General features: G+C 43.5%; 1 protein-coding gene and 1 long non-coding RNA gene across 2 annotated transcripts; one reads left to right on the top strand and one right to left on the bottom strand.

Moving 5' to 3' along the window:
* Nucleotides 1–4,643: 4,643 nt before the first annotated feature.
* On the top strand, nt 4,644–10,641 carry map1lc3b (microtubule-associated protein 1 light chain 3 beta). The gene is made up of 4 exons (XM_061221741.1): nt 4,644–4,894; nt 7,271–7,326; nt 8,871–8,977; nt 10,277–10,641. Exons 1-4 carry the CDS (start codon nt 4,855–4,857, stop codon nt 10,449–10,451), a joined length of 378 nt encoding a protein of 125 aa, XP_061077725.1. The 5' UTR covers nt 4,644–4,854; the 3' UTR covers nt 10,452–10,641.
* LOC133111408 (uncharacterized) lies at nt 7,726–15,512 on the bottom strand. The gene is made up of 3 exons (XR_009704992.1): nt 13,874–15,512; nt 12,742–12,850; nt 7,726–7,808 (listed from the first exon to the last, which is right to left on the bottom strand). It is a non-coding gene; the product is annotated as an uncharacterized LOC133111408 (long non-coding RNA).
* Nucleotides 15,513–15,653: the final 141 nt, after the last annotated feature.

Here is a 15,653-nt window from a genome sequence, read left to right as displayed (position 1 = left end):
TGGCTGATTAGATAATTGCATGACTATGTGGGTGTACAGGTGTTCCTAATTAAGCGCTCAGTGAGTGTATATATAAATATACATGGCTGCACAATTTTAGATTTTTAAACAGCATATTCTCAGCTTTTATTGGTGGGGTCTTTTAAATACATTTTGGTTTCACAATGAAGAAATGACAGCACATTTTATACATACAGTAGTCCCCCTATTTCAGAGGACATGATGTTTCTGCCTTATCTGACTGTATTCAATTGCATGTATACTCAGTGAAAGCGCTTGCACTACCTACACTATATATTATTGTCATTTGGCAGATGCTCTTAACCAGAGCGACATACAGTTGATTAGACTAAGCAGGAGACAATCCTCCCCTGGAGCAATGCAGGGTTAAGGGCCCAACGGCTGTGCGGATCTTATTGTGGCTACACCGTGATTAGAACCACCAACCTTGCGTGTCCCAGTCATTTACCTTAACCACTACGCTACAGGCCGCCCCACTATCTAGTCTTGATTCTAGGCCACAGGTGTCAAACTCCAGTCCTGGAGGGCCGCAGCATCTCCTGGTTTTCTGGATGTTCTGAGCACAAGTGGTTCATTTAAGTAATTAATTGGCTAAATAATCGACACACCTTGTTCTCGAAGCCTAAATTGACAGCTGATTGAAAGGAAACCATAAAAACCTGTAGACACCAAGGACCCCTGGGAATTCAGTTTGACACTCCTGTTCTAGGCTTTTGGGTGCCTTTGGAGTTATTGGCCTTTGTCAACAAGGACCAGAGGTTTTGTGCCAATGAATGTCAAAGAAGCTAAACAACAGGCCTACTGAAGTAAATAGCTGAAAATCAATCATTAAGAAAGAGAGCCCCTGTTTATGTTTGGGATTGCTGTCTTGCTGTGGGATACCAATGATCCAATGAGTTTGGAGCATTTTGCCATACCTTTCTCCTTGCCATCACTCTGATACAAGGCAATCTTAGTCTCATCTGTCCACAAGACCTTTTTACAGAATTCTGAAGGCTCTTTTCTGGGGCCATCCTGTTTTTGCAGGTTACTAGTGGTGAGCATTGTGCTTTGTAGCCTCTGTAGTTCTGTTCCTGAAGTCTTCTGCAGACCATAGTCACTGACACATGCAAGCCTGCCTCTTGAAGAGTTTTTCAGATTTGCTGGACAGGGTTCTTCATTGTGGTGAGAAACCTTTGTGTAAGGAGCAAGGGAGGCATGAATAGGCTGCATGGACTGGTGATTAATAACTAGACAAAACAATAAAAATGCATATATTTAACCCTCCTATTAGGTTAAGAGTTCAAGACCGCTTTTATGTTATATTATTTAGCCAAATATTATTTAGCTAAATAAATGCAAAATTATTGCAAAATAAAAATGTTTACACTTTTTGCATTGCTTTCTTAGTGTCACCCAGTTGACTAGCCTTTTATCCGTAAATATGAAAACTCTGTGAGAAACATTTCATTTTAGAGCTTGAGGTACACAAATTGAAAGTTTGGCACCTATATGGAAAAAAACACCAGAATCATCAAAAAAGAAATCTGAGATACAAATAAAAATGGTTGTTTATTTTCTGACATTTTATAAAGTTACAGAGGGTCAAAATAAGCCCATACAACACAAAGTTGGTACAGGACTTCTGAAAACATAGCATTATGTTTATTGCATGTTTACCATTTAATCCCATCAAAATATATATCTTTTTAAATCATTCAGTATCATGATGAAAAAAAGGTTAACTGGTTTATAAGAGATGTCAAACACTGAATGGGGTCAAATTGATGCCAAACATAATAGGAGAGTTGAAATATGGGTATTGAAATTCGGGACATTCTACTCTCCTTCTTAATGATGTTCTAAACAATTGATTTCGGTAAGCCTAAATTTTTGCCTATGCTACTGACTCTTTTCTGCTCATTTCTCAGCCTCAAAATGGCTTCCTTGACTTTCATTGGCACAACTCTGGTTTGCATGTTGACAAACGCAAATAACACTCCAAAGGCAACTGAAAGCCTAGAATCAAGACTAGCTCTCTTATACCTGCACTAAGGAAGCCATTGAACACACCTGACACCTGTGAAGCCATTAGTCCCGAATGTTACAGTGCATGAAATCGGGGGACCATGCATACAAAGTGTAATTTCTACATGGTGAAACCAAATATAAAAATACCTGAGAATATGCATTTAAACCACCAGGAAGTTGTTTGATTACAAACATAAAATTGTGGCGTACAGAGCCAAGTCAACAGAAAATATGTTGTCACAAATATTATGGATATGGATTACATAAAAAGATGTCTCATCTGTCTGGTATTTGTCAATCACTAGCATCTATGCTACATGCAGTACTCTATGTCTTAAAGTGTGATTTAACTTTGTTGCTTTTTTATATGCAAAGATGAGTTTGTTAGGAGGGGGGTTGATAAAGTAGGGCTGTACATTCTTGGTAGCTGTGCTAATGCATGTGGTGAGACTTAAAGGAGTAACATGGTGGTTGGGCACACTCTCTAGGTTATTATATGCAATGTGCACAAGAGGGCATTGAATAAACACAATGAAAGTAATAAATATGTCCATCCTTAGTTTTGGAGTAAGTGTTTTAAATTTATCGTCCTATTTTCAACCAGTTGAGAATGTTCTCTTAGTAGTAAGTCACGTGAGGGTAACCATTCTCCTTATCTCTCCCCTATAACTTGTGACCCACAGTTTGAAACCCTGGGCTAGAGGAAAATGGGGGCACATCATAGCTAATTGACAGTTCTCATTACCACACCAAGATAGTTTGGGTGACCTATTATTGTGGGAAATTTAGGCTTAGAAAAATATGTTTTAAAATGACTGAATAATAAAAAACATTATGCACATTGGTTTTATTGTTGCCTAAAGACGACTGGCAAGTGTCACAAGGATTAAAGTGCTGTGAAAAAGTATTTGTCCCCTTCCTAATAGCCTCAATTATCGCATATGCGGCACACAGAATGGTTTCAGATCTTTAGACAAATGTAAGAAATGTAATAAATTAGAGAGCAAAATAAAATAACAATATTTATTCCGTGGATTTGACATTTCTGACCCAAGGACCCATCTCATGTCATTGGTATCCAGGGGACCTGATCATAAGTAAAAAAAAGAAATTGACATTTTAAATTTACATTTTAGTCATTTAGCAGACACAAATTCATAAATAGCAAAACACGCAAGAAGAGCCGTTGTAATCAAAAAACAATAGACATCATTTAAAAAAATATATGTATAGGGTGTACAAGAGGTATATTGGGGGCGTAATCAGAAGGGAGGACTAAGGTACAGTCTGAAAAGGTGTGTCTTCAGTCTACGTCAAAATATGGGGAGGGATTCTGCTGTTCTGACAGCAGTAGGCAAGTCATTCCACCACTGACGGACCAGAACAGAGACCAAGTGTGAACGTGCAGCTCGACCACCTGCTGCTCGTAATGAGGGGATCATAAAGCAAGCAGAGCTGACAGACCGGAGGGGTCTTGCTGGGGTGTAGGGAGCAATTAAAGTCTGGATGTATAGCGGGGTAGTCCCCTTAGCAGCCTGGAATGCCAACACTAGCGCCTTGAAGCGGGTGCATGCAGCAATAGGCAGCCAGTGGAGGGCAATGAGGAGTGGGGTGACATGAGCCAACCAGGACTGACTGGTGGTCAGGCGGGCTGCAGCATTCTGGACCAGCTGGAGGGGCTTCATCACGCAAGCTGGGAGACCAGCCAAGAGGGAGTTGCAGTTATCCAGACGGGAGATGACAAGCGCCTGGACTAAAAGCTGGGTGGCTTCCTCCATCAGGAGTTGACAGATATGGTGTATGTTATGGAGGAAGAACCTGCAGGTTCTGTCAGTGGAGGATATGTGTAATATTTGAAAAAATATTTGAAAATAATTTCTTTATTTCCCTTTCCCTATTCATAACAGACATGTGAATGAGACATCTACAGAAAGTGAAGAGGTCATTATATTTTACATATTGCTTGTCTGTGTTACTTATTTAGCCAAATAATGAGTTGTGTCTTGATGTCTTGTGACTGAAGCTTTAAATAATTTCCCCTCTTTTGGGTCCTGGCCCCCATATTGAGAACAATTGCCCTACAGTACCTTCAAGAACCCCAAAGTCTGCAACCCATGATTAGCCCATGCATAACTGCCTGCTAGTGCAGAGCTTTTCCTCAAGTGCCTGCTTTTCCTCAAGCTGTCTGTTCCTCTAGTCTGTGATAGTACGTTTTTCAAACACAGAACTATGCACTTCTAAGTCGCTTTGGATTAAAAGCGTCTGCCAAATGACTAAAATGTAAATGTAAAATGTAGAACGTGTGTTTTCATGTTTTGGACATGTTTTCTGGCTCCTGATTGCGTCTTGCATATACGGTTTACTTGATCTCCCTGACATAGAAGGCAGAATAGTTTAGCTGTGACTGCAGCCGTTAATATTCTTCTTACAAGATTAGTCGCGATTCATTATAACAGTAATAGTTTTATATTATAAACCGCAAGCATATCTACTTTACTGTATCGTATCAAATATTCCAACACTCTTCAAATCGAATGCCCCACTGACACAAAGCGTCGCGACGGTCCCGACCCGACACCTTATCCCCATGACGTCAGAGGTCAGCTGACTGGTTTGTTTTGCTGGTTAAGGTGGACTTCACAGACAGTTTTAGAAAGGAAGAGAACCAGAAACGTACAGGACACAGGCCGCTAATATTATTTTTTAAAGATTGCGATTTCGACATAAGCTTGTTCAGTATTTAATTATCATACGAGACTGTTGTCGTTAATCAGTAATAGGCGTGTTTGCCTTAAAAACGAAGCTGTTTGACCTCCGAGAAATATGCCTTCAGAAAAGACGTTTAAACAAAGGAGGACATTTGGTAGGTATCAATACAGTATTTTTCCACATCAAATTGTCTAGCTAAATTCTTGACTGTTATACCAGAGTGCCTTGCAGTCATATCTTTTGTTGTGTAATCAAGTTAAATCCTATGTTGGAGTTCTACAAATGTCGTTTTAACACATAAGACAGCGATCTTGTTTGGGGCATTTTTTCAAGTTAGTAGCCTACTGCAGATAAGAGGCTAGCTGGCTAGCAAGCTAAACTTGGGATCAGAAGCAGCTCGACAGCAAATCAGCTATGTTCGTGAAACAGATTATGATATGCAAAACAGTAAACCATTTGTCCGATTATGTACGGGTGGTAGTCTGTTCCAAAACAGGCCCGCGTCACTTGTGAAAAAAATTGGGCGATGTCTAGTTGCTCATAAAAGTGTCCTTTAGTCTATTTTAGAGTGGTCAGATATATGTATATTATGTAAGTTGAACATTGCAAATAATATACTAAGCAATAACAGATGTTTATCGCTCTTGGTAGAGGCGCAGTGTGTCGCAGCTAAAATGTATTGACGGGCGCACGGTTTCGGTTGTATGCTTCAGTTTGTTTCTGAAAGCAAACGCTAAGAAAAACAAGTCACTACAAAACGCTGGTCTCCCAATGCAGGCGAAGTGCGCTGCAGGATTGGGGGATGGGAGAGACTGCCGAGGTTAGCAGAAAGAGTACCCGGGGAAAATGACTATGGTTGCCGTGTATTATTCTGATTTGAGACCTTGTTTTAGCTTGAACTAAGGCATAAGGCATAGTTACACAATATTAACCGTCCAATTGTAGGCCTACATCTCGCTGCTAATAACCCGAGAGATGCAAATTCAGTGGACTTGGGGTAATATAAATATGCTCCCTACCCCTGACATATTTATACTCTAACAACGAATAACTTGCTGTGTAATGCTGCAACGTCAGTTAATAAACAAAGGGACGACACATACGCGTGCGGTTATGGGGGAGGGGGAAACACTTCCAAACGTCGCCGGAAACGACTGCCATTATCAAGTTGCTTTTCTTCATAGCTAAATAAATCATATTTTTTTTAAATTAACTGCTGGTCACATTTAACTCGTTTTGTAACCAGTTTTATTTAATCACACATGTAAATGTGTGCTTAAGTGACTATACTTCCCCCAAAGATTATAGTCCATGGAACTCCTTGTTTTCCAAACCAAAAATAACTGACTTCCTTTTTGTTGACTTAAAAAGTTACCACAATTGCGCAATTGTTGCGCACGAGGATGTGGCGTACAGTCGCTGACACGTGCTGGGGCAGAGACTTATTTTTCCGCTGTGTGTGTGTCTCTCAAAACAATACTGGATTGTGTCCATGTCTAACTGGAATTGTCACTCGTGTATTGTTTCAGGAGGGTTCAGTAAGGAGTTTAACCTTGGCTAGGAGTACACATTTGCTGTGTATTCTGCCGAACTTGGAGTCAAAAATGCTTCTAAAAACTGTACTTAAACAGGCTGTGAGATGAAGTTATTGAACTGCGGTATTTAATTGTCCATTATTGGTTGGGTGGGTTATTTGGTGGGAATTAATTATTATGGTGACGTGTATCAATATTTTCACTGACCCCCGCTTTCAACTGCGGAGTCGCTTTTAGTATTCACAACCGTTTGTGCTCAGGTGGACAAAACGCTTCCTTGTTCAATTTCCTGCTGTGCTCATTACCTCATTATGATGGGAAATGGTGAACAAAAGCAGTCTTATATCCCCGAGAAAATTGTTCACTCAAAACGTTTCTGAAGTTAATTAAATATACGCGTACATTTAGTACAGAAGCCGTTTATTATGCGATCGACTCAGCAGTCGATACTGTTGTACCTGCTGCATGAGTCAGTTTTTATGTATGCTGTGGACAAAGGGTAGAGAGTCTTATCGGGTGCTATGGTGATCGTTGCTTTGGAACCAGGCCTCAAAGTCAGAGGAGACTTTGGGCAGGGCAGGTTAACACACCTGCATAGAGATAACGTAACTGAGCTCGGCTTCGCCATCCCTTTCTTATACAAGGACTGCCACACAGCCAGGCCTCTTAATCCTGCTTTAATGTAATAAAAACATTCCTTCACAGTTAGTGAAGGTTTCCACAGCGGTGGCAGTCACCAGGGTAGGATGTTGCTGTGAATGAGGAGGGGGGAGGGTAAGCTATGACTGTCCCTGGCTCAGTGTTCCATGTCTTTTGCACAGTGGTCCAGGTCAGAGTTAAATTTGTGCCAGCTGACCCCAGGTCAGTCACTGGATCGCCCGTGTCATCACCCCAGTGACAGCTCAGTGATGCACATGTCAGTGGTGGAGTGCTCTGCTAAATATACTCAGTCAGGTCCTCCCTCATCACCGTCTCTTCTGGCTTTCCTTTCACAGAACAGCGAGTGGACGATGTTAGACTGATCCGAGAACAGCACCCCAATAAGATCCCTGTGAGTATCGCCTCAGCCTGTATGTGTGTGTGTGTGTGTGTGTGTGTGTGTGTGTGTGTGTGTGTGTGTGTGTGTGTGTGTGTGTGGATTCTGGTGGGCTGTGCTGTGGATGTGCACAACCACAGAATGCATTGCAGCAGCATAGAGGATTATGGGAAAGGCCAGCTGGGGGCAGGTGGTGCATCCTTCAGTATTAATGCAGTGGCAGGGCAAACAATCCAGACAGTAAAACCAAGCAAGTCTTAATAGGATCCAGTTTCACACCAACTTCCCATCTGCTGCCCAGGGGGGAGGGAGGCCTTACCTCCTCAGTGTGCGAGAGAGAGAGACAAACAGTGTGTGTGTGTGTGTTGTGTATGAAAGATCATTTCTTTCAAACAAATGGAATGTCCTGACCTGTAAAAGACCTCAGAGTTCCACTGTCACCATGGTCACCGCTGTGCATGGGTGTTCCACTCTCGTCAGGTTCTTGTCCCTATTGGCTGTTGGGGGATGGGGGACAGTGGTACAAATACTGCACATTACACGGAATAGCCCTCAAATGCTTACTTTTAACAGGAGTGTCACAACATTAATTACAAGAACTTCCTTTATTTGTGCAATTGGGGAAATGCCTGTACTGGTGGTATGGAAAGGATGTAAACTCAGAATCATTCTTAAAACCATAATTTTAAGGGATTCATTTAATGATAATAATTGTAATGAAGTACAGTGAGGCTGATCAGTCAGAAGCTGCACTAGACCTTCTGAAGGGGTGGTTCTGTACCCCTAATCTAATTTAAGGTTTTGTGATGCGTTAGGCATCAAGCCTATTACATTAGCTGTACACCTGATACAAAGCAGTGTTGGTCTCCACTGCAGACATCTTGACCTCTGCAATCACTACGGTTGTCGCATTTCTCTGAAATGTTCCAGTATAGGGGTGGGGTGATAATTCACCTATGTTCTTCATTTCTCAGTGATTTGACCTGTGTCAAATACTTTTCTGTGCTCGATTGATCTTGCCTGCAATTGAGCCAACCAAGATCTCCAGAAGGCAGGGTTTACACTTTGAGAGTATTTCATACGTTCTAATACAAGTTTTACTGAGCTTGCCTGGTGTATTTAAATCCAAAACAATTACATATCTGACCCTGGTCTGAGACTTATTGCTGAATGACTGTAATGTTGTGTGAAGTTGCACACACCAGCATACAAGGTTCCATATAAGGGTTTAGCATTATGGGGTCAGATTCATCACAGATGCTCTACACACTGACCAGACATTCAGCTCATGGGTTCCTTCCATTCTTCATTCTCCGTACATGCCTAATTAGTGCATGGTTATTAAAGCAGGGTTAAGACTGTGATGTAACCCAAGCACCAGAGCTTCATGGAGGAACCGTTTGCTTCCAGCTTGGCACCAGTAAGCAGATGCAGTGCAGTGTGCCTTGACCTTATGGCAGACAGGTGTCTAACTCCGGTCCAGGAGGGGTGCAGTGTCTGCTGGGTTTTGGGTTGTCCTGGTACGGTATGGTCACTGAGCGCCGTTTGTCCCATTTCAGGTGATCATCGAAAGGTACAAGGGTGAGAAACAGCTGCCCATCCTGGACAAGACAAAGTTCCTGGTTCCCGACCACGTCAACATGAGCGAGCTGATCAAAATCATCAGGTACGGCATGAGCGCATCCTAACCCGACTTTCTGCTATAATAAGAACAGGCGTTGGCTGCAGGTTGGATCGTCCCATTAAGGCACTGTTGCAGTGTGTGAAGGGCCCTCCCACCCAGGATAGAATCCCTACTGTGCCAGTGCTGATTGTGGCAGTTAGCCCCCCCTCCCCTCCCCACCCCCGCTGGGCTAACGTAATTTGCATAATTAGCATTAGCGTCACCGTCACCGTCACCGTAGGTGAAAAGCGGCAGCATGGCGTGCCTTGGTGAGATTATGTTCCTTTCACTCCCTCATCTGCTGCAGAGATGGCAGCACAAGCACGGCTGCGTAACAATTGCACATTCCAAATTGGCAAGAAAACAAGGGGAGAAGCATTGAAGTAATAAATAAGGATAGCAGAATGTTTCCGATGGGTGAATTTGGCCTGGTATCACAAGCCGGTGTCTCCTGTACCCCTGCCTGTGTTTTGAGTCATCAGCTTTGGCTGATTTTTATATATCACACACAGACCCAAATGGTTAGCCCAACATCTGCAAGTGTTTAACTAACTTTCCATAAAACTTAGCATTAGACAGCAAGTCTCCATAAAGAGCCAGTCTCCCAATAACTGGGAGCACAAAAAAATAAATGTCAGTCGCTAACTGCCAGGTAGCAAAAATGTGTCTCCCTGGCAACAGGGAAACAATCTGTCAGTTTCCCACACCAGCAGAGCTTACATACGGTAAGGCATTTTGATATGAAATTCTAACTAAATGTTATCGAGCATGTTGCAGAACATTCAGTTGAAGCTGCAGTGAGGCCCTTTGGAAAAGAGTGAATTTGCAAATGGTGGGGCAACATTATATAAAAAATTTTTTTTTGAAGTAGATAAGTAGACCTACCCATAGGCAAAAGATCTACATGTACAATGAAGACATTTTCAGGTCTCAGTGTTTTTACTTAAGACATTACTAAGAGCCTACATATAGGCACTGGTAGTTTCAATTTAAGATTGAGAAGTTGGCTGCAGAAAAATAATAAACGCAACAAACACTAGGGCTTCATATTGTAAGCCATTAAACACCGGGGCTACCAATGTACGTTTTACAGCGTACATTCAGGAACATCACACGAGCTGGAGTTTGAAAACCCCTCAGCATTTCAGGCAGAACGATTTAGCAGTAGAGCGCTCCGCTGACGCTGGTCTCCGAAAAAGGAAGTCATTGAGCCAAAACCGACACGCTTCGGCGAGTTGCGTGCGTCGGTGCGGTTTCGAAGGCTTCTCAAACGTTGCGGCCGTTCCACGTTCTGTCCAACAGGAGGCGCCTGCAGCTGAACTCCAACCAGGCCTTCTTCCTGCTGGTGAACGGACACAGCATGGTGTCGGTGTCCACGGCCATCTCCGAGGTGTACGAGCGCGAGAGGGACGAGGACGGCTTCCTCTACATGGTCTACGCCTCTCAGGAGACGTTCGGCGGGGACGCCGGCCTGTAAACTCCCCGACCGCCGCCACGGCCCTCACGCCCCGTATAGGTCATCGCCAGAACTCCCATCCCCGTTTGGAACTACAGACAGGTTCCCCCTTCCCAAACACCACCCATGCCCGACCATCCCCCATCCCAAAACGAGACAGAAATAGGAGCCCATCAGACGCACACACACCCCTCCTCCCCCCCCCCCCCCCCCCCCCCCCCCCCCCCCCCCCCCCCCCCCCCCCCCCCCCCCCCGTTGATAAAAGGGTCCCCCCATGACCAATCCCAGTCACTGCTCCGCCTGTACGAGATGCGGGATTGGTGGGTTTGTCTGATTACGTTTGTCTGGTTTTTTTATGTTTGTGGCTAAGTTGGATTGGGGACCCAGGGAGCATGCCCAAGTGAAGCTTTAGTGATGTTTGTTTTATCCAGAGTCCAGCTGGAACTAAACATGAGAAGAAAGACTTTCTGACATTCTCCTGTATATCTTCCATATATCTCTCCCATCTCTCTCCTCTCTCTCTGGCGGAGTTGCTAAACTGATTACACTGCATTTTCAGACGATGGGGAAATGACGTCACTGCTGACGCGTTTGAACGTAAGAGGCTTGCTGAAACTGAAAGTGAAGGTGGTGCTTAGTGCCCGTTACGGCACAGAGAGGACGCTGCTAGTGCCACCTTAATTCTGCACCAGCGAAGGGGGCTCTGTTGCTTCCCATGCGTGACCGAAACGCATCAACGTTAGCCGTTTCATGGAGGGAATACGATTGGCTGCTGGCACCATTTATCCACAGCATGTTTTGCACTGTCTGATTTGACTATCAGTAAATAGCTTGGCAACTCTTGGCCTCTTTCTCTTTCTCAGTCACCCCTCTCTTTCTTTTGATGGTGTTGTCGTATGCTTTTTAGCTCATAGAAAGAAAGTTTTATTTTAGAAATATTTTAGGTTTTATCTGCCTCGGCCACCTCCCCGATTCCTCCACGCGACATGCTAGGAACGTGGAACTCCGGGTTAGTGTGGAAGTCTGGGTAACATTAGCGCTACTGACCATTTGCTAGACTGTAGCATAGAGAAGCAAAGAAAATGTGTATATATACAAATCTGACAAGTAAAATACAGTGAGTGGAACTGCTTGTAAAAAAAAAAAAAAAACGCAATTAATAGGAGCGTGGGGTGGGGGGGGGCAGTGAAGGGTTGATGTTGGGCTCTAACCAGCCCAGATCCTGGTCCACCATTTTACCTCTCTTCCCAGCAAGGAGAATCTGGGCTGCTTAGAGGAACAGGACTGCAGCCAATCAGAACCTTCCTTGCTCCTCACTCATGTGCTTCTAGAATATTCTAATCGTTTCGTACGATTATTTTTAGGCCTCTTCTATGTTCTGCACTGTCGCCCCCCTCCCTCCCTCCTCCACCTTCGGTTGGCATTCAGAAGAGCCCCCTCTCTTTCCATGCTATCCACCCTCTGGCTTTTTGCGTTTTGCTTTTTTTTTTTTCTCTCTCTCTCTCCCCTGTCCCCCGACTGTAAGACGACTGTATGCTAAAGCTGTGGTGTGAAGTGCGTATCTAAAGGACCGATGTGAACGAGAGAGCGTGAAAGAGGAGGGAGAGAGCGATTCTCTCCGCTCCGTCGCTCCACTGTGCTCCGAGTTCACCTCTCACCTTCACATCTACAGCAATATTACACAAGCCTTTCTCTTGTATTTATGCTGGTATTTTAAGGAATAAACAGAAGCTCATATACATATTAAAAGTTTGTGGTTTGCGTGCTTCTTGTGTGTTGTCTCGGTCTCTGCTTTCCATCTACGGTTTCCCTTCAGGTGTGACAGTTACAGTCCACAGACTGAAGAGGGCGCTGTTGTGGGGCAACAGGCAAGGGATTCGCAGTCTCTGTTGGGTGATCAAGCATTGTAATATGGATCATAGCAGACCTGGGTGAAATACTTCATGTGTTATTTTGGATTAAAATACTTTTCTACACTTCTACTGCTCTGGTGTATTGGAACCAATGAAATACTCTCTGCAAACACTGCTTTCTGGCTCAGTCGCACCAGACAAGATCAGTTCAGCACAGAAAAGTATTTGAAACCAAAACAATTGTGCATTTGCCCCAGGTCTGGATCATAGCATCTTACAGTGGGACAAAAAGATGCAGTGAAGCCCTGGATGCAAATGGACAGATCTGGGTCTGATGCAGTATCTGTGTTCACTGGGCTTAAGGCTAAACCACAGACATGAATCTGCAGAACCCAACAGCACGCTCAACTTGTGTTACTGCAGAATCCGTGCAAACCGAAATCTACATATCTACATACCTCCTGACGCTTGTCCTGAAGGCCGCTCATCAGCCTGGGGTTTGTTCTGCGGGGAGGGATTTGTGTGACATCTGCAGGCTTGGAAAAATAGCTCATTCCACCCAGTGAGCTGGTGAGGATCAAATGAAGGTCAGTGGTCTGTGCACAGATTTGACATAAATCCGGCCTGCTAGGGCATTGCCACCGTTTGCTCAGCGATCCCATAACCCCCACGATTAAAGTAGTCCACCCAGAAAGCCAGGCTCAGACCACTGTTCATAATGTTGAGGGAAATGGGCTGCAGGGCATATCACTTAAAATGATGTTGACAAAAGACATGTGACTATGTACTGGGGTATGCACAATTTTACAGTGCAACGACTGCACAGAACCTTGGGTGAGTTATGCCCACAAAACATCACAGGCGTTTAAACGCAGAAACAGAGATGGGATCAACAACTCAACTGCAACCAATGCCATACTTTCACTACAGGATACATGTGGAACAGAATATTTTATAATGAAAAGATAATACCAATTTCAATAACTGACAATAATGTGTTCGTCCCCATTGGTCCTTTATAAATTGCAGGCCAAAAACAAATGAGCTCAACCCCAGGAGAACATTTCTCAACAATGTTTTTATTCCTTTCATATAATATATAAAACAAACGTGTTTGCTTAAAACAAACATGTTTTTTTTTTTTTTTTAACATTGAGTAATAAAATACAAAATAAGGATTTACACTTCAAATTCAAATCAGCTGCATGTTACTGTTAAAAACTGTTAAAATGCACAAAAAGCAATAGAAGGCTACATGCAAGCTGACTGAATATAATTAAAGCTGAAACAAGAGGCTCCAAGTCTCAAGTTCCTCATTCAAACATACGTCGTTTAAAACGCCTGATGTTGAAAACACCATTATACAAGTTTGACACGGGAGACTGAGGCACCTACACCTGTTGTTTTTACGCTACCCACGTTTCCGTTAGCCTGAATTTGAATTTCTGTTTACAATCATATTTAACGTGCCAAGAAAAGAGCATTGTTACTGACTCAACGGTAGTTTTGACAGTTCGATTAAATGCAAAATGATTGCTATAAATAAACAGTAAGGCAAGTGGAAACGGTTGCAGTTTGTTCGAATCTTACCCCGTCCTTGGCTTTTTTTCACGTGTGAAAATGATTAATGACGTAGCCTAATTAATGACTGCAGTAGGTGGGGCCTGTTATAGTCACGTCAGAAAAACCTATTTGAAAGACTTTTCGCGTTCCCCTGCCAATTCACCACGAAGTTTTATTGAGAACGTAGATGTGTGGCACATACATATTTATACACAGGCATTTCTGTGTTAATACTGTGCTGTACCTTGGAACACCGGTACCTTACCTGTTAACACTAACAGTCCAGGTCACAATACTGCCAATGGAGAAACCAGCCTCTGCAGGTGTGTAAGGTCACAGACCTCTGACTGGCACTTCACCTCAACTCAACCCTCCTGTTTTTGGCATACTGGCAGTCCAGTCATGGGAGAAAGGACCAGCAGGTCATAAATGAAGGCCTTGTCCAAACTATTGTGTCTTCAAAATATATACTGTTTACTAAACATACTGCACTGTTTAGTGTCTATATTTTAGTGAAGTGATCCTAAATACAGACCATGAGTACATTGGATGAGAAAGAAGGCAATATTTAATGTAGTGTATTTAAAATGTAGTGTACGTAAAATCTTTAGTTGATATAGATATTTCCAGGGGTTTTGCAAAGTGTATTCGACATTTCAGGAAGTAAACCATACTTTTCAGGCAGTCCCGCAGAGAGAAAGAGTCCAATCACAGTCCAATCAATCAGAGCAGAAAAGGCAGGGTCCTACAATACTTAATAGTATGTTGGAAAACAGTGTGGAGGGCATGTTGGACAGCTGGCATTATGTTTAGCAGAAAGCACATATTTTGAGGATATGGTGGTCTGCATGAATTTGGAATTTTGTTTTTCCTCTGTGCTTACATTACAACCTTTACAGCTCTTTTTATACATACATTTTATTTAATTCAATGTGCTGGAGTACAGAGCCAAAACACACACAAAAATGTGTCCAAATACTTACGGACTGCACAGTACATCTATTATCTGGGGATTTTAAGTACACTACATTATGAGAAGATTTTGCCTGCTTAACTTTCTCATCCAGTGTTCTCAATTTATATACAAGTAAGCCGTTTTAGACACAGCCTAGTTAACTTTCATCCTCGCTCTCATGCCCTCCTCCATCTCTCGTCACGCCCCTTCCTGCCCCCACCCCTGCTCTGAGGTGCAGATAGAAAGGAACCAATGGCTGCACACCAGGACGTGCGGACATGTATCTACAAGAAGTGTACATATATGCTGTGTTACATAAGCCTTTAGGCAGCAGGGGAGGCACGTGGAGAAGTGAGCGTTGTGTGTAGTGGGAGGAGGCTTTACCTGGAAATGGAAGACCTTAGCACAAAGGCCCGAGCAGACCGGCTACAGGGGCTGGCGATTCTCCCAGTCTCCTTTCCTTCCAACGTCAACTGTCCCTTTAGTGTCACCAATACTATGCAAAATCTGCCTCCAGCTGCCTCTGGTCTGATTGTTTGTCGCAGTTTTGCATTGCACATTGCATGCTGGTACCGAGTCTGGCATTCCCATGAGCCCCCTCATTCCAGGCCTGGCCCTTCCTCGTCTTCCTGTCGTGTCACTTGTGACTTCCTGTAACGAGGCCATGGCCATGTGATGCAAGTCTGTCTCCCACCAATGGGCCACACAGCGGAGCAGTGCAGTGCATTGTGGTCCCTGTGGTTTTAAGAGCTGTCGGGTGTGTGTCTTTCTGCTCGGATGTGCATGAAGGTCGTTGGGTTAATGCACCTATGATTAAAATTCTACACAGTTCCATTCTTTGTAAGTGGGCAA

The sequence above is a fragment of the Conger conger genome, chromosome 15, assembly GCF_963514075.1.
Source record: "Conger conger chromosome 15, fConCon1.1, whole genome shotgun sequence".
In the NCBI taxonomy this organism is placed as follows: domain Eukaryota; kingdom Metazoa; phylum Chordata; class Actinopteri; order Anguilliformes; family Congridae; genus Conger; species Conger conger.
Note: the sequence above shows the minus strand (reverse complement) of the source record. Positions and strands in the feature narration are given on the sequence as shown.